Below are 23,366 nucleotides of genomic sequence, written 5' to 3'. Positions count from 1 at the left end.
GATGATTTCATGAATGTCATGAAAATATGTTGCAAAAGAAATCATTTTATAGTCCATAGAATGAAAGCTGAAGATTTAAAGAGTATGAAAATATAGAAAAAAACATAGTGAATTGCAAAACTAAATCCTGGAATGAGCAAATAAACTGGATGAAGGTTAGAGAGATAGAACTGTTTCAATACAAACCATTCTACATTATTCAAAACTGAATTTAATAGTGAACCATCTAAAGTTGACATTAGGAAGAAATTTTCTGATCGACCTCAAATGAGGAACAAAATTAAGTTTCATACCCTATTAAGGCTTCTGTGACCAAATGGTAATTCAGTTTATGGAGCCATGCTAAAAGACATTCAATCTCTAGTCAACCTCCTTCAAATGATGCACAAAATATTTACAGCAAACACTTCAGTCACTCTGATTTCAAGGATAAGACTGATGGCTTCATCTGCTTGCAACTTGTTTCTATTGTTGATGGTGAAATATCAGAGTAAGAAATTTCTATTATTCATTTATGCAAGTCTAAAGTTTCAATTTCTAGAATCTTGTAAGATGTAGCAGATTACATTATAATTTCATTTCTAAGAAACTCACACTGCAGACATCTTAAGAAGTAACCAAATTTTATTTAAATTAAATGTATGCAATAAATTTGTAATGTTGTAATAGGTGAAATGTATTGATATATTCAAATAACATGTGTTAATATTTAGAATCAACGTTACTACCTATGTTCACGTGCCAGTAAAATACATTTACATCTTCAAATTCATTAAAATATATTATTTATTTTCATAATTTTTTATTTCTAGAACTTTTTTAATTGCATCAGAAAGAATACATCATTTTCTGAATATATAAGGAGCATTTTTCTTCAAGTTGTGCGTGAAGGTATCACTTCAATAAAGAGGCATATAAAAAGCGTAACCAATAAATAGTAATGCTATTTTTAAACATATCAGTTAGACTTCATTAAATACAGACCAAACCAATACAATCATATTGTACATTGTGAAAATAAATGACAGTAGATTCGTCTCTAATTTACATTACTTGACTAAGGGAGACTTTTGGCTTGGAGTGAGTTAACGCAAATTGCAAACCTGAAAATTAAATATAAAAGCATTACATGACGGAGCATCATTTCTACACAAATACAGTTTCACTACATTTTATATTGTTTTAAGATATGAGCATGTGAATTAAATTCAGTTTCAGTACCTTACTGATTAAAATACTAGATTTGGTGAAGTCAAATTTTGACACTTGGTCAATTGATGCATATCTCTCTCTCTCACACACACACACACACACACACACACACACACACACACACTAAGAGAGAGAGAGAGAGAGAGAGAGAGAGAGAGAGAGAGAGAGAGAGAGAGAGAGAGAGAGAGAGAGAGACTCTTTTGTAACAATTTTTTAAGATATTGACCTGTCTGACAATGAAACTTGTGTGGCATATAATACTAATAAAATAATCAAAATAGTGAAAGCTGTGGATATTAAATGTGTACCACCCTTTGTGACCCATAACGAATCTCCTTCCCAAACAAAGTGTGCAATAGTACAGTTCTGTAAAAACCTTTTCATATTAATCTCTTTACCACCTAATCAGAATGACTATTATTCCACACATCAAACCTAATTTCATTTATAAAGTGAGCTGCAATGATAAAACACCACCTCACAACCAGCACACACTACTGCAACCACCGATGTAAAAAGGGGCCATGTGTCTCTGGATCACATTAGTTAACACCACATTTTTCAGTCAGAGAAAAAGAAAAAGTTTGGTATGGTTGGTATCTCACACCATAGATTGTGAGAAGCAAACAACAAAATTGCTCATTCTATTGATAAAATGGGAATGAGTGGCTCTATTCTGTTCTGGTTGCTCTAGTGGTGCACTGCTACAAATTGAAACAGTGATATCAACGTATACCAGAACAGGCAATACATACATGTAAAAAACTGAATCATTATTCAAGTAACATTTTTTTCTAGATGTAATAATGCGAACTTTATCACTGCTCCTTGTGGCTCCACAGGAGGAATAGACAAATCAATCATACTAGATGTAAAATTCATGAGCTTTCTAAGCCATTGCTATTCATCAACTCTTTGTGGCACCATAATATCACAAGCAGTATTCATCATTGTGCATTCACAAATTTATTTTGAGACAGGTTTCACAAGTCCTGCCTGAAAAAAACTCTGTTTATCCAATCTGCAAATCTATGTGGAAATACATCAGAAGCACATTGGCATTTTCTCACATTAAGAACTTCCATGGAATTTCTTTTGACAAATGGTGCAAATCCATGTTTTTACATCAATGTGGAACTGCGAATATGCCCTCACATTGCTGCTTGAAACTACGTGTGTGACCTCTGGAACTTCTGAATTTCTTATGACATGCAGTTGTATGGGCATCAGCAGTATGCAGCCCCAAATGCCGCCTCAGTTGGCTATTTTTATTGAATGATTTGTTACAAATGTCAAAGACCTACAGGTGTAGCCATTGTGCATATGTGAATGCCACTTCAGTGCTCTACGGTGTGTGAATCTCTTGTTGCAAAGGGTCATCAATGTAGATGTGTTCGCCAGTGTGCACCTGTGAATGCCGCTTCAGGGCACTACTGTGTGTGAAAGCCTTGTTGCAAACGCCACAGATGTAGGGGCGTTCACCAGTGTGGAGGTGTGAATGCCGCTTTAGTGTGCTGCTATGTGCAAATGTCTTATTGCACACTTTACAGATATAGGGGCGTTTGCCAGTGTGTAGGTTCGAATGTCGCTTCAGTGTGCTGCTACGTGCAAATGTCTTATTGCAAACTACACAGATGTAGGGGCGTTCGCCAGTGTGTAAGGGCAAATGCCCCTTCAGTGAGTTACTATCTGTGAATGCCTTGTTGCAAACACCACAGACGTAAGGTTTATCGCCAGTGTGCAAGCGTGAATGGCGCTTCAGGTGACTATTGTTTCTGAATGTCTTATTACAAACGTCACAGATGTACGAACGTTCGCCAGTGTGCAACCGCAAATGCTCCTTCAGATGAGTACTTTGTATGAATGTCTTGTTGCAAACGTCACAGGAGTATGGGCGTTCGCCAGTGTGCTTGAGTGAATGATTTTTCAGTTCACTATTTTGCTTGAAGGCCTTGTTGCAAATGCCACAGACGTATGGATTTTCACCAGTGTGCAACAGAGAATGCTGCTTCAAATGACTCTTGCATCTGAATGTTTTGTTGCAAACGCCACAGATGTACGGACGTTCATCAGTGTGGAACTGCAGATGCCGCTTCAGGTGAACGCTTTGTATGAATGTCTTGTTGCAAACACCACAGGTGTATGGGCGTTCACCAGTGTGCAGGCGAAAGTGTTCTCTCAAACACCTACTACTTGTGAATGCTTTGTGACACACACTGCATGAATGACGGGGTTCACATCTGTCCTTGCGCATGTGCTCCTCCAGGTCCTGCAACTGTGCAAATTTCTTTCTGCAGATGTCACATCTGTGCCCCAGACGCCTTGTACCGACTTCATTCCCAGAGGATGCTTCCTGCTTGGTGGTGCATTGTATCCTGTTGCTTGTTTCTGCAGCCAGTGGGGTGTTGGTCACCAAATCACCACTGTCTTCATTACTTTTCTTGTCCTCTATGACAATGGGGAAAGTACTGCAAAAAATTAAAAAAACTGTGTCAGAATGTACTATTACAACACGCTAGCAAATGAAATGAAAAATTATAGTAGCAATGGCTTCGTTGCAAAACGTCCTCCAAACTAGATTATAAATTAGGATCACACTGCCTTGAATTGACGTAATTGTTAGGAGCCTTTCAAGAGGCAACAGAGAGTTAAGTTCAATTAGAGGATTACTTTTGGACCCAAAAACTGTAAATTTGTCAGACAATATTTCACATAAGTTAAATATATGCAGATTGTAATGGATGCTACATGATCATTTAAATCAGCACTATACTCCACAAGTCACCTATAATGTGTGGCAGATAAGTTTAGCCCACTGATATGTTGGGAATGTTAATGACTGTATTACAGCTATCGTACAACCAGAAATCACTATCACAAAAATGAGTGGGCGACTTTGCTTATACTATTACAAAAAACAGCATTTTGGTCGAGTTGGAGTTGATGTAAACATTTACAGAGTGATGGACTATCAAACAGAAGTTGCACTAAGAGAAGCTAGTGTAAACATTGTGCATACCTGGAAAATTTATTTTAATTACAGTGGATAGTTAGAAAAAGTTCAGTCTAGAGCTTGATTAAAATCCACAAAGGTATTAGTCTGCAAGAAAAAATTGGTAGGCACAACAGTCTGATTCAACACTCCATAGTTTATTACAAAATTGAGCCTTTTTTGTGTTGAATACATCTTAAGTACAACCAATTGTGGCCCAGTACCTAACTGTAAATTATGCATTACTACCACTATACAATTCTCATTATAGTGTTACAAGTAATATTTCATTCATCTGAATGAAGGTGTTTATTAGTATCACAATTTTCTATAGGCATTTGAACACATACAGTATAACATTGGTCACAATCCTGTTCGCAGGAAAGGGATTTGGTTCTGATGCTACTACATTCTACAAAAGCTAAATAAAGTAATCTAAAGTATATACCGTAATCAACAACTTGAAACACGTACCTACTGCACTAATCACTACCAAATAGTTAACCAAAGAATGGTCATCGACCATCTTCATGCTTTAATCTCCCCTCCATGACTGTCAGTCACCATTTTGGTATGTACTTGGCCTAAGATGAGGTTCGAATATGTGAGATTCCTGTGTAAATGACAGCCTCTTTGAACCTACTATTTTTAAGCTGCCCTGCTAGCGGATTGTGTTTTCTTTACTTCAAAAGTACACCAAACAAATATCAGGTTTGCAATAACTGATTCTCTGAGGCAGTTTGTGTTAGCATAAAACACTCAAATAGCGCACAGCCCAAAAGTTACAGCATTTTCAAGACGAAATAAAAAATAAAATCGAAAATATATAAAAGGTTTACATACCTCTGTTACTTGCATCAGAGTAAAAATTGTAATGCATATAGTTTTTCCACAAATTCGCATGGAGAAAGCAAGTGATAATGTCCCTAATAATGGTTTCACCACAATCATAGTAGTTACTGGCACAACCTATACACATGATCTGCCAAGCAGTATGCTGTTATTTGCTGATGATGCTGAGGTGTACGGGAAGGTGTACAGGTTGAGTGACTGTAGGAGGATACAAGATAACTTAGACAAAATTTCTAGTTGGGGTCATAAATGGCAACTAACTCTTAATTTACAAAAATGTAATATGGACGAGCAGGGGGAAATAAACATAGTGCTTGGATACAGTATGAGTAGTATCATGCTTGACACTTCCATGTCATTTTGATATCTGTGCATAGCGTTGCAAAGCAGTATGAAATGGGATGAGCATGTGGGGATTGTGGTACAGAAGGCAAATGGTCGAATTCGGTTTATTGGGAGAATTTTAGGAAAGTGTGATTCATCCTCTTAAGGCATCCACATACAGCACATTAGTGCGACCTATTCTTGAATACTGCTCGAGTCTTTGACATCTGCATCAAGTTGGATTAAAAGCAGACATCGAAGCAATTCAAGAGGCAGGCTGCTATAACTGTCACAAGTAGTTTCGAACAACTCACAAGTATTACGGAGATGCGTCAAGAACTCAAATGGGAATTCCCGGAGGGCAGGAAAATTCTTTTCGAGGAATACTGCTGGGAAAACTTAGACAACTGGCGTTTGAAGCTGAGTGCAGAACGTTTCTACTACCTCCAAGATACATTTCGGTTAAGGACCAAAAAGATACAATAAATTAGGGATCATGTGGAGGTATGTAGACAGTCGTTATTCACTCGCCCTGGAAACATATTGACTACTCGTGATATAGGGTACCCTCCGCCATGCACCGTACATTGGCTTGTGGAGTATTAACATAGGTTTAGATGTACATGCATCACTATTTCACAGAATTCACACTACAAATGCAAAAATACTGTTGTCGAATGATGTAAAAACTGACTATCTCTGTCATGAAATTCATGATAGATAACTGCATCATTTACAGCAGTCTGAAGTTACTATTAATACTGACTACAAGGCCATTAATATACAACGTGGACAACAAGAGTCTTATCAAACTTCCCAGGAACACACCTCGAGTTGAATGTGCATCTGTTGCTGAGTCTCCATTGAAGATAACATGGTGCTCCCTAATTACCAAAGCACCATCAACACACTTCTCTGTAGCAAGCCTGTAGTTACTTCTGCACCTGTTGAAGGCTCTCCATTTAAAAAAAGAAGTTACATCGTTCTTACCAAGAAACCCACAATCCTCCACACGTTTCACGTTAACATCCTATAACATCACACTTTCGTTACTAAACATTGTTTTTGTACTGATTCAAATGTGTCTTGGCTTGATACATGGATTTCATGATGACATGTGAAAGTTGGCCTTCATATGAACATCTACATTTCATCTACTTCTACATCTATGTACACTATGTGATCAAAAGTAACCAGACACCCCCGAAAACATACGTTTTTCGTATTAGGTGCTTTGTGCTGTCACCTACTGCCAGGCACTCCATATTAGCGACCTCAGTAGTCATTAGACATCATGAGAGAGCAGAATGGGCGCTCTGCAGAAATCACGGACTTCAAATGTGGTCAGGTGAATGGGTGTCACTTGTGTCATACGTCCTGAATATCCCTAGGTTCCGATGTGATAGTGAAGTGGAAACATGAAAGTACACATACAGCACAAAAGCATACAGGCCGACCTCATCTGTTGACTGAAAAAGACCACCGACAGTTGAAAAGGGTCGTAATGTGTAATAGGCAGACATCTATCCAGACCATCACACAGGAATTCCAAACTGCATCAGGATGAACTGCAAGTACTATGATAATTACGCAGAAGTTGAGAAAACTTGGATTTCATGGTCGAGCTGCTGCTCATAAGCCATACATCACGTCGGTAAATACCAAATGACACCTCGCTTGGTGTTAGGAGCATAAACATTGGACGATTGAAAAGTGGAAAAACGTTGTGTGGAGTGACGAATCACGGTACACAATGTGACGATCCGATGGCAGGGTGTGGATGTGGCGAATGCCCGGTGAATGTCATTTGCCAGGCTGTGTAGCGCCAACAATAAAATTCGGAGGCGGTGGTGTCATGGTGTGGTCGTGTTTTTCATGGAGGGGGCTCACACCCCTCGCTGTTTTCCGTGGCACTATCACAGCACAGGCCTACTTTGATGTTTTAAGCACTTTCTTGCTTCTCACTGTTGAAGAGCAATTTGCAGATGGCGACTGCATCTTTCAACATGACCGAGCACCTGTTCATAACGCACAGCCTGTGGCACAGTGGTTACATGACAATACCATCCCTGTGATGGACTGGCCTGAATCCAATAGAACACCTATGGGATGTTTGGAACGCCGACTTTGTACCAGGTCTCACCCACCGACATCGATACCTCTCCTCAGCGCAGAACTCCGCGAAGCATAGGCTGACATTATCCAAGAAACCTTCCAGCACCTGATTGAACGCATTTCTGCGAGAGTGGAAGCTGTCATCAAGGCTAAGAGAGGGCCAACACCATAGTGAATTCCAGCATTACCGATGGAGGGCGCCACGAACTTGTATGCCATATGCCTGGATACTTTTGATCACATAGTGTACATACTCCACAAGCCACTAGACGTTATGTGGCGGAAGGCACCTTATACCACAATCAATCATTTCCTTTCTTGTTCTAATCGCAAACAGAGCGACCGAAAAATGACTATCTATATGCCTCCATATGACCCCCAATTGCACATATCTTATCTTCATGGTCCTTATGGGAAATATATGTTGGCAGCCATAAAATCGTTTACAACAGCTTCAAATGCTGGTTCTCTAAATTTTCTCAGTAGTGACCCCCGAAAGAACTTCGCCTTTCCTGCAGGGATTGCCATCTTAATTACCAAAGCACGTCCATAACAACACTTGTGTGTTGTTGGATCCTATCAGTAACAAATACAGCAGGCTGCCTATGAACTGCTTTGCTGTCTTCCTTTAATCCGACTTGGTGTGTATCCCAAACACTCGAGCAGTACTCAAGAATAGGTCATACTAGTGTTCTATATGCGGTCTTCTGTGCAGATCAACGACAGTTTCCTAAAATTCTGCCAATAAACGAAAATCTACCGCTTGCCTTCCCTACCACAATCCTCACATGCTCGTTCCATTTCATATCGTTTTGCAATGTTACGCCCAGATATTTAAATGACAAGCTGAGTCAAGCAACAATATTACTAATGCTATATCCGAACATTACAGTTTTGTTTTTTCTACTCATCCACATTAACTTATATTTTTCTACATCTATGGGTTAATATGGTTGAAACAGTCTGCCATTCATCACACAAACTAGAAATTTTGTCCATGTTATCTTGTATCATCCTACAGTACATACGTACATACATACATACATACATACATACATTAATCCTTGTTCCATAGATCATGAATACGACATTTTGTAATGATGTGGAATGTATCATTTTAACATAAGTTTTCTTTACACAAAATAATTAATTGATTAATTAATTTTTTCTTTTTTTTATAGTTACTACTTCATATCTAAGACTTCATCTATTGAGTAGAAGGAGTTGTCATTCAGAAATTCTTTTAATTTTCTTTTAAATGTTGGTTGGCTATCTGTCAGACATTTAATACTATTTGCCAACGACGATCTTCCCCATACACCACAGCATCATCAGCAAACAACTGCAGATTGCTGTCCACCAACTTACTTATGTATGATGAAAAAAAGATACTGAACAGTAATTGTGTGGATGCTTTCAGCTGCCCTTGTTGTTTATGAGCGAGATCCATGCTTTCTTCCAACACAGCTTTTTATTCCAGAAATCCAGGGGTTATTATCCCCCCATTATTGGGGAGGCTTGCGTGCCTCAGTGATACAGATAGCCGTACCGTAGGTGCAACCACAACGTAGGGGTATCTGTTGAGAGGCCAGACAAACGTGTGGTTTCTGAAGAGGGGCAGCAGCCTTTTCAGTAGTTGCAAGGGCAACAGTCTGGATGATTGACTGATCTGGCCTTGTAACAATAACCAAAACGGCCTTGCTGTGCTGGTACTGCGAACGGCTGAAAGCAAGGGGAAACTACAGCTGTAATTTTTCTCGAGGGCATGCAGCTTGCATCAAGGGATCACCAATTTAGTATTTGAGGGCAGCGTGGAGGGTAAAAATCGTAGAGGGAGACCAAGAGATGAATACACTAAGCAGATTCAGAAGGATGTAGGTTGCAGTAGGTACTGGGAGATGAAGAGGCTTGCACAGGATAGAGTAGCATGGAGAGCTGCATCAAACCAGTCTCGGGACTGAAGACCACAACAACAACAACGGTCTAACTAAGACACAAATTCTATACAGGATGTGACAAGAAATGCATTTGGTGCTGAGACCGTGTTCAATTTTAGAAGACCCATGACACCAATGTTTTTATCACAAATTTCTGCAGCAACACGAGAATTAAATTACTGCCACATTTTTGGAACTTCTCTTGTAAAGGAACATTATGCTTTGCACTGTTACACTCACAAGTGAATATTGTCTAGTAACAATGAACCATCTTGATAAGAAACTTGACTTGAGAGCAACTTGACGCAGTCGACAGGCATACTGGGGCCACTGCTCTTCTCAGTTCTGAGTGCACATAGATCACGTAGACTAGAAAACAGTGTCTCCCGCCAAGTATGTGTGCCTGCTGAGAATTTCTCCGGATTTCATTCAACCCCGCATAACGTAATTGTCATCTTCAACACAGTTCTTGGCCGCACCGTGCAGGGACAATGACGATGCTCCTGCAGCGGTCTCGATGGGAATTGTTTGATCACCCTCCATGCTGCCCAGACTTGGCTCCCTCTGATTTTCACCTCTGCTCAAATGAACTGCTGGTTGTAAAACCAATATTTTGGCACAGACAACGAGCTGCAGTCCAGCACAGAAAATTTCCGGAAAGCACAGGTGGCTGCCTTCTATGATGTGGGTATTGAAAAGTTGGTACAATGCGACAACAGATGTCTAACTCAGAGTGGCGACTACGGAAAGAAGTAGCTGGAAGTCGTAGCTAACTGTTGCAAATAAAACTGTTCTGATAATCAGTGTAGTTTCAATTTTGTACTAAGTGTTCCTTACTTTCTGAATAGTTTTTGTATGTTGTACTGAACGTTTTCATTTTTCAAAATTGATTAATTACAGGGTGTTTCAAAAATGACCGGTATATTTGAAACGGCAATAAAAACTAAACGAGCAGCGATAGAAATACACCGTTTGTTGCAATATGCTTGGGACAACAGTACATTTTCAGGCAGACAAACTTTCGAAATTACAGTAGTTACAATTTTCAACAACAGATGGCGCTGCGGTCTGGGAAACTCTATAGTACGATATTTTCCACATATCCACCATGCGTAGCAATAATATGGCGTAGTCTCTGAATGAAATTACCCGAAACCTTTGACAACGTGTCTGGCGGAATGGCTTCACATGCAGATGAGATGTACTGCTTCAGCTGTTCAATTGTTTATGGATTCTGGCGGTACTCCTGGTCTTTCAAGTGTCCCCACAGAAAGAAGTCACAGGGGTTCATCTCTGGCGAATAGGGAGGCCAATCCACGCCGCCTCCTGTATGTTTCAGATAGCCCAAAGCAATCACACGATCATCGAAATATTCATTCAGGAAATTAAAGACGTCAGCCGTGCGATGTGGCCGGGCACCATCTTGCATAAACCACGAGGTGTTCGCAGTGTCGTCTAAGGCAGTTTGTACCGCCACAAATTCACGAAGAATGTCCAGATAGCGTGATGCAGTAATCGTTTCGGATCTGAAAAATGGGCCAATGATTCCTTTGGAAGAAATGGCGGCCCAGACCAGTACTTTTTGAGGATGCAGGGACGATGGGACTGCAACATGGGGCTTTTCGGTTCCCCATATGCGCCAGTTCTGTTTATTGACGAAGTCGTCCAGGTAAAAATAAGCTTCGTCAGTAAACCAAATGCTGCCCACATGCATATCGCCGTCATCAATCCTGTGCACTATATCGTTAGCGAATGTCTCTCGTGCAGCAATGGTAGCGGAGCTGAGGGGTTGCCGCGTTTGAATTTTGTATGGATAGAGGTGTAAACTCTGGCGCATGAGGCGATACGTGGACGTTGGCGTCATTTGGACTGCAGCTGCAACACGGCGAACGGAAACCCGAGGCCGCTGTTGGATCACCTGCTGCACTAGCTGCGCGTTGCCCTCTGTGGTTGCCGTATGCGGTCGCCCTACCTTTACAGCACGTTCATCCGTCACGTTCCCAGTCCGTTGAAATTTTTCAAACAGATCCTTTATTGTATCGATTTTCGGTCCTTTGGTTGCATTAAACCTCCGTTGAAAACTTCGTCTTGTTGCAACAACACTGTGTTCTAGGCGGTGGAATTCCAACACCAGAAAAATCTTCTGTTCTAGGGAATAAACCATGTTGTCCACAGCACACTTGCACGTTGTGAACAGCACACGCTTACAGCAGAAAGATGACGTACAGAATGGCGCACCCACAGACTGCGTTGTCGTCTATATCTTTCATATCACTTGCAGCGCCATCTATTGTTGAAAATTGTAACTACTGTAATTTCGAAAGTTTGTCTGCCTGAAAATGTACTGTTGTCCCAAGCATATTGCAACAAACGGTGTATTTCTATCGCTGCTCGTTTAGTTTTTATTGCCGTTTCAAATATACCGGTAATTTTTGAAACACCCTGTATGTTGGGTTTTTTTGCAAAATTTCAAATTATTAAAAAAGTTGATTATATATATAGTTCAAGAACATTAATTGCATATAAACTTTTACATGATTAACATTTTTTAAAATGTCTTCGTTTAGAAGATATTCCCTCTAAACCTGAAATACCAAATTACCTTTTGGAGTGTGTTTTAACCATAAAATGTGATTTTGAGCACACAAAAAATAAGACATATTGCACTATCTTGCTCCCTCTACACACCTGGCAAGTTTCATCAAATTAGTTTATTGACACTGGGAACGTTCCCCTGTCAGTTCCGGTTATTGAATCATCCATTAGTTCCTTTTTGGGGCCACTGAAAGCTTTTACAAAGGATCAGAATTTCTTTGGGTTTTGTGAATGGTGTTTCGATAAGAGTCTACAAAGGCAGTCCTTGGACGTTTCTATCACAGGCCTTTCGACAGTCAAAAAAGTTTAAGCATCTCTCTATGCATAGCCCTTTGCCTCTTTTTGCACCTATCACTTAGTAGTCACTTTTTACTTAGCAACTTCTTTAAAAAAACTGTATACATTGAGAGTCTAACCCACCACAAATAGTTCTACCAGTTATATATCTATTCAGTGGCTGGTCATCTATTTACTAGACTTGTGCCTGAGTTCCTCTACTCGCTCCTACAGAGAGCTAAACATTTTGCGTACAGCCATGAGATACGACAACACTGGCTCTTTATCTATATTACTGAAAATATTTGCCTTTCTACTTATTTTACACTGAGATGACAAAAGTCATAGAACATCTCCTAATATCATGTCATACATCCTTTTGCCTGACGTAGTGCAGCATCTCAACAAGTCGTTCAAAGTCACCTGTACAAATAATGAGCCACGCTGACTCTATAGCTGTCCATAACTGCGTCAATGTTGCCGAAGCAGGATTTTGTGCACGAACTGACTTCTCGATTATGTCCCATAAATGTTCAGTGGGATTCATGTCAGATGATCTAGGTGGCCAAATCATTCACTCGAATTGTCCAGAATGTTCTTGAAACAATCCACGAAAAATTCTTGCCCGGTGACATGGCGCATTGTCATCCGTAAAAATTCCATCGTTTGCGAACATGAAGTCCATGAAAGACTGGAAATTCCATTGTTGTTTGCAAACATGAAGTCCACGAATGGCTCAAAATGGCCTCGAATTTGCTGGACATATCCATTTCCAGTCAATGACCGATTCAGTTGGACCAGAGGACTCAGTCCATACCATGTAAACGAAGCCCACACTATTATGGAGCAACGACCAGGCAGCACAGTGACTTGCTGACAATTTCGATCCATGGTTTCGTCCGTTCTGCGCCACACTTCAACCTACCATCAGCTCTTACCAACTGAAATCAGGACTCATCTCACCTGGACACGAATTTCTATTTGAGTAGAGTCCAACAGATATGGTCACAAGCCCAGGAAAGGCACCGCAGGCAATGATGTGCTGTTAGCAAAGGCATTCGTCTCAGTCACCTGCTACCATAGCCCATTAACGCCAAATTTCGCCACACTGTGCTATGGGATGAAAATGGAAATGAGCATTTGGCGTCACTGGCCAAGAGGCCCCTTGCGGGGCAGGTCCGACCACCTTGGAGCATGTCTTATTACATTCGACGCCACACTGGGCGACCTGCGCGCTGCATGGGGATGAAATGACACCCCACATTGATTTCTGCGGTTATTTCAAGGAGAGTTGCTTGTGTGTTAGCACTGACAACTCTAAGCAAACACAGCTGCTACGGTCATTAAGTGAAGACTGTCAGACACCGCATTGTCTGTTGAGCCATGCGTGGCTCATATTCACGCCATCTCTCTCTTTTACATTCTGTTTTACTGTACTGCCACATCGTTTTGTTAATTCAATTACTGGCGTTACTGAGTTGCTGCCTTGTCTGCCTGTGAGCAGCAGCAGCACTTATCGATATGCCCCACCATATTATCTTTGCTGGACTGCTATGACTTCCCAGTTGTTGTGTGTTGGGAGGCAGTTTCTATGTGGCAGTGAGTTGCAATGCGCCAGCAGGAGAGTTCGGAGCTGACAGTCGGACGGTTGGGATGCGGCAGAAGTCGGTTGGGTTGGAGCTGCCATGACTCGCCCAACCGTTGCCAACATACATAGTTTCAATAGGTACGGTCTTGGTTGATCGCCGGTTGGTCGTCTTACTGGACGACTTGACTGCTTGCTGATCGTTTATGGGTTGGAGATGTGTGTGTCTCAACCTGTGGTTCGTCCTCGTCACTGTATAGTCACTGCTTTTACCAGTGGTCGTGCTCTTCGTCCAAGTGTTTGTGATATTGCGTGTAGCTTGTGATGTCGACTGCCCAGTTATTGTAGTGCTGTTTCCATGCTGATGTGTAGCAGTTGATCGGTTGGCGCAGTCACGATGTAGCACCAGTGGGGCATGCAGCATCAGGAAGGTGTGGATAGCCATCACTTGTCTGATGATTGTTGACACACGTCTGAGTGGGGATGACCCCAGTTGACTGTCAGTCAGTCTTCTTGTTAGAAGACGTGTATTTGGCTGGCGATTGCTTGTGGGTTGGCTGTGTGTGCCGACTCGTGGTTCATCCTCATTATTGCACAGTCATTGCCATAAGCATCGTCTAGTCCTCGTGCAGGTGTTCTGGGGCTGTCTGTAGTTTATTTGATTTTTAGGACAAGTTTATTTAAGTGTTGTCAGCGTACTGCTTCTCAGTTAGTCGGTCGTTTGATTAAACGACGTGGGTTTTGGGTCGTCCACCTCTTGTGGGTTGTCTGGGATCCATTCTTGTTTGGTCAGCATTATTGGAATTTTGGTGCAAGTATGGAGCGGAACCTTGGTGCAAGTGCGGAGCGGAATGTTGGTGCAAGTGTGGAGCGGAACCTTGGTGCAAGTGTCGAGCGGAAATCACCTTGAGCATTGGTCTGTTGACGGTCTGTCAGTTGTGTTGCCGTCGGATTGAGGATGGTTGGGCCGACTGCCTGTCTCACCTAAGTGATCGTTAGTATTTCAAGTGGTGGCTGACCTCCGAAACTTCTGCCATTATCTGCACTGCCTTTTCTTATTTTCTGTTGTATGTATTTGTAGGGCTCATAGCTGATGGTTTTGAATTTTTTTAGTGGTGTTTTAAGTCACGGGACTTCAACCACTTAAAATGAAAATTCCTTGCTTGTAAAATGTTAGATTGTTTGGGCCTTCAGTCTGATTAAAATATTGTTTATAGATAAAGCCTTGGGCCTCCTGCCTACTAAAAATTAATTTAGTTGTGTTTTGAGTCATGGGCCTTCTGGTGCTTTCAAATTAAAAGTTTCTTGCTTGTCAAGTGTTAGATTGATTGTAACTTCAGCCTGATTAATATATTGTTTAAAGATAAAGCCTTGGGTCTTCTGCCCACTAAAAGTTATTTTTTTTGTGTTTTAAGTCATGGGCCTTCAGCCATTTTAAAATTAAAGTTCCTTGCTTGTCACGTATTAGATTGTTTGGAGCCTTCAGCCTAATTTAAGATAAGGCTTTGTTGTTTAAATTTATTTTACCTTGAGTTTTAAGTCATGGGGCGTTCAGCCGTTATTAATTTAAAGATCTTTGTCTTTCAAGCATCAGACTCTTTGTGGCCTTCAGCATAATTGAAGATAAGGCCTTCTGTTCTTTTATTTAATTTTACCTTGAGTATTAAATCATGGGCCTGCAGCCATCTTTAAATTAAGGTTGTTGCTTTTCAAGTCCAGAAATCTTTTGGGCCTTCAGCCAAGTTGTAGAACTTATTTAACGTGAAGCCTTCGGCCCTCTAAATATTCTCTTTGACATCTGAATTTTGAGTTAATAGCTTTTAGCCTTTTTTAAAATTAAAGTGGTTGTGCCATTAAGGCATAAAATAGTGTGGCGTGTTCAGCTGATAACTAAGTTCAAGAATTTGTATTATAATGTTTGGTCAAATAAATAAAGTTATGTGTGTTCGAGTGTAACTGACAGCCGCTCATTTTGACCCCTTTCCACAATTCCAACCACCTAACCTGTCCTGCGGGTTTAGCAGGTCGTTTCATTCGTGGTGGGAGGTAATGTCTGAAATTTGTTATTTCGACCCACTCTTCACGCTGTAGACGTGAGAATATTGAATTCCCTAACGATTTCCGAAATCGTTCGCATTCGAAGTCTGTTTAATGCACTGCCCTTTCCCACCTTATGTATGTGATGCTACTGCCATCTGTATATGTGCATATCGCAATCCCGTGAGTTTTGTCACCTCAGTATTGTTATTTTTTGTACTTGGGTGATCATTATTGTGATAAATACCTGATGAACACTCACACCAGTTTTAATGAGGTCAGATATAATTATTGTAAACAGATGCAGCACCTTGCAGCCAGAAGAGGGCTTCCGACGTACCTGTTCTGAGTGGTTACCAATTAGGGGCTTTAGTATTTTTTTCAAATGATGTGTCGCCTCGCCTTCCACTTTCAAAGTGATGAAAGTCTGCTCCAATGACGGTAACATTGTGGAACATATGTCTGGATTTCAAATGGATAGGTAGTTACGTAGGTAGGGAAGAGGAAAGACACTCATATTGGTTGTGTGCAAAGTATCTATTCATGTTTTGCGGAGCACATGTACAAGACATTCACACCATCGTATAGCTAAGGAAGAACTGAAAACTCTTATGAGACACTCCACAGATATCATTCAACTCAAAGCATTTGTGAGATACATAATAATGCAGCAAACTCGTAAACAATAAGTTATCACTCGGAGGGCGAAGCACTCACAGAGACGCCCTACCCATCCAACCCCGCCAGTGTGGAGCACCGGTAGGAAAGCCTGGCGATAGCGTGGGAACATCCGCTCCCTCTTCGGTCATGCGCCAGAGCAACTGGGCCATTTCTCACAGGTAAGGGGTAGGAGGGTACTTTGGCGCCCTCTAGTCGAAATAATATTGACAAGTGTTGGGTAGCCCTACAGACCTGCCCACAGTGCGAGCATTGGTTGTGGTCAGTGTATTCCAACCTCAAAAACTGTGAAACATCTTCGAACTCTTCTTGTGACAGTGATTGATGTTGGATTGTGGTGTCATATTCCGGCTCTTATAACTACTGGTCAGCCAATATTATCGTTTCCATACCGTTCACTGAATTATTGTGCACGACCCTGGTGGGTTTTAATCATTGTAAGGAGACAGCGGAAAACATCTCATGTAGCAGTATGTCAAGGGCATTCTCTCCTCGCTAGCGGCCTGGTCGCGGTCCTGTATGAGGAGGTTGTAACACTCTGTGGATCATTTCGTCCACGAGCATAAATTAAGTGCAATGTGCTCTTTAACTAGCGGGACCAAAACGTAACTCAGCAGCAGTTGGTAACAGCGCAGCGGTGATAAATTCTGCCAGAAAGCTCAGGACTTCGCAGTATAAGATTCCTGCTAATGACGCCTGTAGGTCAGCCTTGGAAACTGTTCTAATATTTAGAAATCCTTAGGGCAAGGCTTCTGTCCATTGCTCCTTTCGCACAAAATTGCTGCCCTGGTGGTACAGTGCCAATGCTCTATGAGCCCACTGCTCTGTGGAGGGTAAGCTGTCGTCCTGAAGCGTCGGACAGCACAAAGGTGCGTCATTCCGATAATACGGGAGGCAGGAACTGGTGGACTTAGTTCTTTTTAATACATACAAGACAGCCAAAACGCAATGTCGCACAGCTATTACCCTTTAACACGATCTATTACCGAGAGTGCCGTCCTGAAACAGGCAGACGTCCTACAAGATCAAGATGGACATGTTGTCTTCGCGCTTTTCGTAAATGATATTTACCATACTTGAGCTGTGTGTGGCTTCCTACTTCACTTCATTGATTGCTAACACAAGATTGAGTCCACAACTTGCAGTACATCTCCACTTTTGGCCAGACAAAATATTCCATTATTAATTTTGTGGTTGGTCGTAACCCCCGAGTCAGGTATGTTGTGCAATCGTCAAAACCAGTCTCCCCAATTTTTTGGGGGGTATCCGCTGTAACTGCTATTGAGAGACGTCACACCACAATTGAAAACGTAAATACTGTAGCAGCGTAGGTATCACAAGGGCAAGATTAGACCAATTACATCGTACCAAGAGGTGTTTAAGCCATCATTCTTCGCATGCTTCATATCTGAAAGAAAAGGGAGGCAGACCTAGTTTCATGACGTTCCAATAACTGGTGGTGCTATACGTATCTTTCAAAATAGCGTCTGTAATGGGGGTGCTTTCCAAACAGAGACCCGTCATTCGAGTTTCTTTTGGCAGGAAACCAGAGCATCGCAGATATTCACAGGCGCTTGCAGAATGTCTACGGAGATATGGCAATGAACAAAAGCAGGGTGAGTCGTTGTGCGAGGCATCTGTCATCATCGCAACAAGGTCACATAAATCTGTCTGATCTCCCGCATGCCAGCACGTCACTCACAGCTGTGACTCCTGCATCGTTGTGACGTGCGGACACACTCGTTCGAGGTGATCGATGGATGACAATTAATGAAGAATGCACTCTGATGCAAGCAGTATGTGGATAATGGGGAGGTTATGCATGCAGCAAGACGTTGGCTCTGACGTCGACCAGTAGAGTAATACCATGCGGGCATACAGCCCCTCCCAGTAAGGGGGCGTAAGACCGTCGCGCTTGTGGAGAGTATATTGTAGCCAGAAGAGTGAGGAATAACATGGTGTATTGGAATTCTGAATAAAACTAACCTGCTTTCAGGAAAGAGTGTGTTGCACTACTTATTCAATGCCATTCGTTACCGGTACAGTTGGAAGTACCGTCTTCCATGCACTTTCAACTGTGGCAGGTACAGCTGCTGCAAAGCAGTACATGGGACAAATCGGGAAAAGGAACCTGTTCATGGGCAGTAAAAGAAGCGTGGTTTACACTGGAGTGGAGACAAGCAAACGAGAATCATCGAACGAGAATTACCTGTGGTGTAAACGGCAGGTGAGAGTGAGAGAACTGCACCGGCTAATTCACTGACCGAGGATATGTCGAGATTTGAAGGTTACACAACTGCAACTGATAACAGTCAGTTTATTGCACAATACGTTCTGCATGACACATTCATAAGCTTCAGAGAATTCTCAATGATGTTCCTTGAATGATGTAGAAATACGCTGCAATTTGGGAGAACTATGGTCCGAATGAAGATACTGCTGCCAAAATTTGTAGAAAGCGAAAACCAAGAACGGAAAACACCTAACAGGTTAGAAAACTATCGGAATAAAACATTACGAGACCAGTTTTAACGCGATTTGTGAAATATGTCGGAGAAAATGACACGAAACACACATATAATGTTAGAATCTAGAACCTAAAATCAATTTTCTCTGATAAGCTTGGTCGCACGGGTAAACAAACAAAAATAAACGGAAGTCAGTTTACGTTTATTATTAAATGTGCGAAATGGGCAGATTTTGCATATAAATGATTTAGTGACGAGCTCTTAACAGTAGCATGCCAAAAATGAACTCCCCTGCGTCATATTATCCCACTCACAGTAGCAAAATTCATAGAACACTATCACATGAAGCATTCCAATTCAGGCAAATAACAACGCTATTATTAATGCATGGTTCAGCGGCGATATGAATTAATAACATTTTCCGGGCTTCCAGCCGCGTCAGGTGGTCAAAATCCCACGAGCTTTCGACCGAGCCGAGCTCTCACCGGTCATTGTCAAGTGGTAAGACAGTCTTACCACTTGACAATGACTGGGGAGAGCTCGGTCGAAAGCTCGTGGGATTTTAACCACCTGACGCGGCTGGAAGCCCGGAAAATTTTATTAACGCAATTATTATTTTACAAGTGAAAGCAGGTTTTTTTTCAGTACATGTGGGTATTATAAATTACAAATGTTAATGTAGTTTCTTCACTCATTTGTTCATTATTTGATGCAGAACAAAAGTTAGCAGCTACTTTCCGACAGTTAATTCTGTATACAGAAAGCAAACAATCTCATTTGTAACGATTTTAGGGCATACTTAAAGGTAAAACTCCACCTGCTAGCGCCTCATTGGAGGTGTGGGCGGTATGATGACTTTAAAGGGATTCCTCTCACTTTCGGAGATATTCTGTTTTTGCATTACGGGTGTAAGGCAGATGTTACAACTATTGCACAAGAAAAATAATCTGATATTCCTTTGTACATGATAGCCCCTTTGATTCTATAATGTTTTACGCTGCGCTGGCAATTGGTCCAGTACTTCGTGTTTTCTTTACTTCTACAGTTCCCAAAACAAATGGCCAGCTAGTAATAATTCCATATTCTCTGAGGCAATTTGTGTTTACATAAAATACTCAGACACTGCAAAATCAGAAGTTTCTACTGGTATTCATATTCAATGGCCACTTCAACAAAGGTACGATCCATCACGAATGAAAAATAATTACTACGCCTTTGTAGGATGAATGAGCTTTGTTTCCTATATTGGCTGAATACTGGCTAAAACATGAAACATTCTATAGGAATTATCGTCCGCTGAGTGATGGTCTGTACACTGCGATTTGGTATATTGTTTCCGATTTTATTCAATATTTGCTAGCCTAGTATGAATCTCCCTTATTAAAAACCTTCTACCCTCAACAATAATTCTGTTTCCGTTTTAACTGTTAGGTTCACAGCAGGGAATCCCAAGCAAGAAAAGTTGGAACAGGAAGAAACCTCAACATGTGGTGCCACACACTTCACAGTGATACGCAGAGAACGTAAGTAGATGTAGAAATGATGTTTCCCTGCATCGTCCTGAGGGCCACGGCAGGCCTTACAAAGTTGAGTCTGAGAGCCTATACATTAGAGTCGTAACTGACTGCTGAGGGAAGCTGACTTCACTTGGTGATTTAATACGTCTGCCCAATATTTAATTGTTTATTAAATGTTAGTGCAGTCTTCTGCTTGCTTTCTGAACATGCGATGCAAAAAACATGCTGAGGGTGTCTTGTTCTACTTTGCAGATGGGTACATGTCTGCTTCCTATTAAGAGAATCGTGATTGTCTTTTGTATGTATGGATCCCCAGCTGCTGTGAATTCCTTAAGGGAAGTCATTTACCTACGTAGGCTGTTGTTTTATTGTGATATAACCGCTTTATTTCATAATTCAGAGTTAATTTGGTCCAATTCGGCATTACCAAACTACCTGGTGGTAAAAACAATAACAAAATTACAGCAGCTGCAGGACGAAGCAAGAAATGAAATAAAAAATATATACATACACAAGTTCACAAGCATATTTTACTTACATCACAGTACAAATTGTAATGCATATAGCATTATATGTTCCACAAATCTGTGTGGAGGAAGCAACAAGTAAGTGTACTCCTAGCAAGTGCTCCGCACAACCATGATAGTCAGTGGCACAACCTGTCTATACATCAACATTTCACAGAATTCACACTAAAAACCTAATAATATTACCGTCACTTGACGTAACAACTTATTGTCTCAGACGTGAAATTCATTATAAGTGACTGCATCATTTGCAACAGTATAACATTACTATTAATACTGACTACCGGGCCATTAACATACAATATGGATAACAAGTGTTCCATCAGACTTCCCAGGAGCACAACAGAAGTTAAGCGTACATCTGTTGATGAGTCTCCATGGAAGATAACACGCTACTTCATCTCTTCCAAAGTTATCCACGACCACGCCTGACGAGAAGGGGGCGGGGCCCAAGCTTCATGGTGGGGCCTCGATCTGTCAAGTTGGCAAAAGTCAGTCCGCTATTCTAAAATAAATTGTATAATAAAGGAAAGAACATTACCCTAGCCCCAGCATAACCACTGTCGCTCTTCCTTTCCAATTCAGTTCCTCAGCTTTATGAGTCATGCAGGCAAAATGCATGCAGTTCTATATCATGTTGTACCTTGAATTCACAATATTTTCTTTAGACATCGTGCACTAAAACCTCCTTGTGATGGAGTCGAAAATGCGCTTTCTTTAAATGTTGGAAATCCTACCAAAACATTTCCCCCAACAAATGTACATCTTAACAGCATTCAAAGATAAGACATTTCTGATTCCATTGCAAAATGATTTTACACGAAAAACGAGTATACAGAAAATATTTTGTATCTGAGAGTAAACAAAATATTTCCGTTTGTGTATCAGTCTCGGAAGAATCACAAAAGTGAAGAAATGAATTACATAAAAGGGGTACAATGGCCATGCTGATATTCGGAAATAAAGGGGTAATGTTCTTTTGTTATTCCGCAGAATAGCCAAATTACTTCATGTTACTTGATGTGACAGTATTTCTTGGACAAAAAGGCTTGACCTTTTTCAGAATATTAGAATTAATAATCTCCAAATAATGGAGATTTCTTCAGAATATTAGAACTCTTGAGTTAGACACCGACAAGAAGCTGGAAGGCGTTTATAACTGCATTATCTGTCAAGTGATATTCAGAATGAATTTATTTCTAGTTGTGCCCATTATGTCAGGGGTGCCACCTTGGAGCCAAGAGAAAATGAGAAGCATTAATGAACTATTGTTGGTGCAACTACGGATTTAAATCATACTGAACAAATAACATTCAGGCCATGCTATATTTGGTTCCTAAATTACTGAATTATTGTTAATGCAGATCCTGATTCAAATCATACTGAACAAATAACATTCATTCTGCGCTATATTTAGTTCAATAATGCAATTGATAAATATGAAATAAATGAAGGGTTTTTGGAATTTGTAGGTTTTAATTAGAAACTGACAGTTGCTATTGCACATTTAATTCAATCAAAATTCGTGGAACACTTAATTCTTATTAGTGAATGCCCCAACAAGGTTATGATAACGGAAGAAATATTAGGGAGTCTTATACAGGAGCTTACACACATTTTGTTCAGTTACATAGTCTTGCAAAATCTTCTATCTGTTCTTCTCACAGCCTTACGTGGAGTACATGCAGCTAGTTGGGGGGTGTCATAAAAAAGATACTTTTTTTTTTAGTGATTCACCTTCTTCACAACCATTCAATAGTAATCCACAATTAAGCGAAATTCTGGAACACTATGCTGGATATTATTTATCTCCCATTTCTGATAATAACTGGAGTGCTCGGATCGACGCTGCAATACCAATTGCAGCTATCTTGGATAAGATTGCAATTGCTGTTGAAAATATCAATAAGTTAGATTTGTTAGCTGAAACACATTCTGCGGCTGCGGGTGTTTTGAATTATGTGAGATCATTCAAGTTTTTAATCACACCATCAGTTTAGCTAAAGTTGTTGATATCAACTCAGTACAGGAGCATATTTCTACCAGCACGAAATACTACCATTGACGTTGGGGTAAGAAACACTGTGTGGTATCTTATAGAATTGAACACCTATTTCCACCTAGAATACATCTATACAGGATAGCATGCAAGCGTGGAAGGCTGAACAATTAACTGGTAAGACAGGGATGGAATCGTCTATATCACTAACGTCAAAGAGTAACTACTCGTACAACACAAATACTAGTCACA

The 23,366-nt window shown here is 40.8% G+C and overlaps 1 protein-coding gene across 5 annotated transcripts in view; it reads right to left on the bottom strand.

Moving 5' to 3' along the window:
* Positions 1-869: 869 nt before the first annotated feature.
* LOC124717229 (zinc finger protein 501-like) overlaps positions 870-23,366 on the bottom strand; it is a 139,642-nt gene continuing 117,145 nt past the window's right edge. For all 5 annotated transcript variants that reach the window (XM_047244025.1, XM_047244028.1, XM_047244029.1 and 2 more), the window contains one exon: positions 870-3,680. In XM_047244025.1, coding sequence (XP_047099981.1) covers positions 2,558-3,680 — 1,123 coding nt within the window. In that variant the 3' untranslated portion in view covers positions 870-2,557. The remainder of the gene's footprint in view (positions 3,681-23,366) is intronic.

Source organism: Schistocerca piceifrons, chromosome 9, assembly GCF_021461385.2.
Source record: "Schistocerca piceifrons isolate TAMUIC-IGC-003096 chromosome 9, iqSchPice1.1, whole genome shotgun sequence".
Lineage (NCBI taxonomy): Eukaryota > Metazoa > Arthropoda > Insecta > Orthoptera > Acrididae > Schistocerca > Schistocerca piceifrons.
Note: the sequence above shows the minus strand (reverse complement) of the source record. Positions and strands in the feature narration are given on the sequence as shown.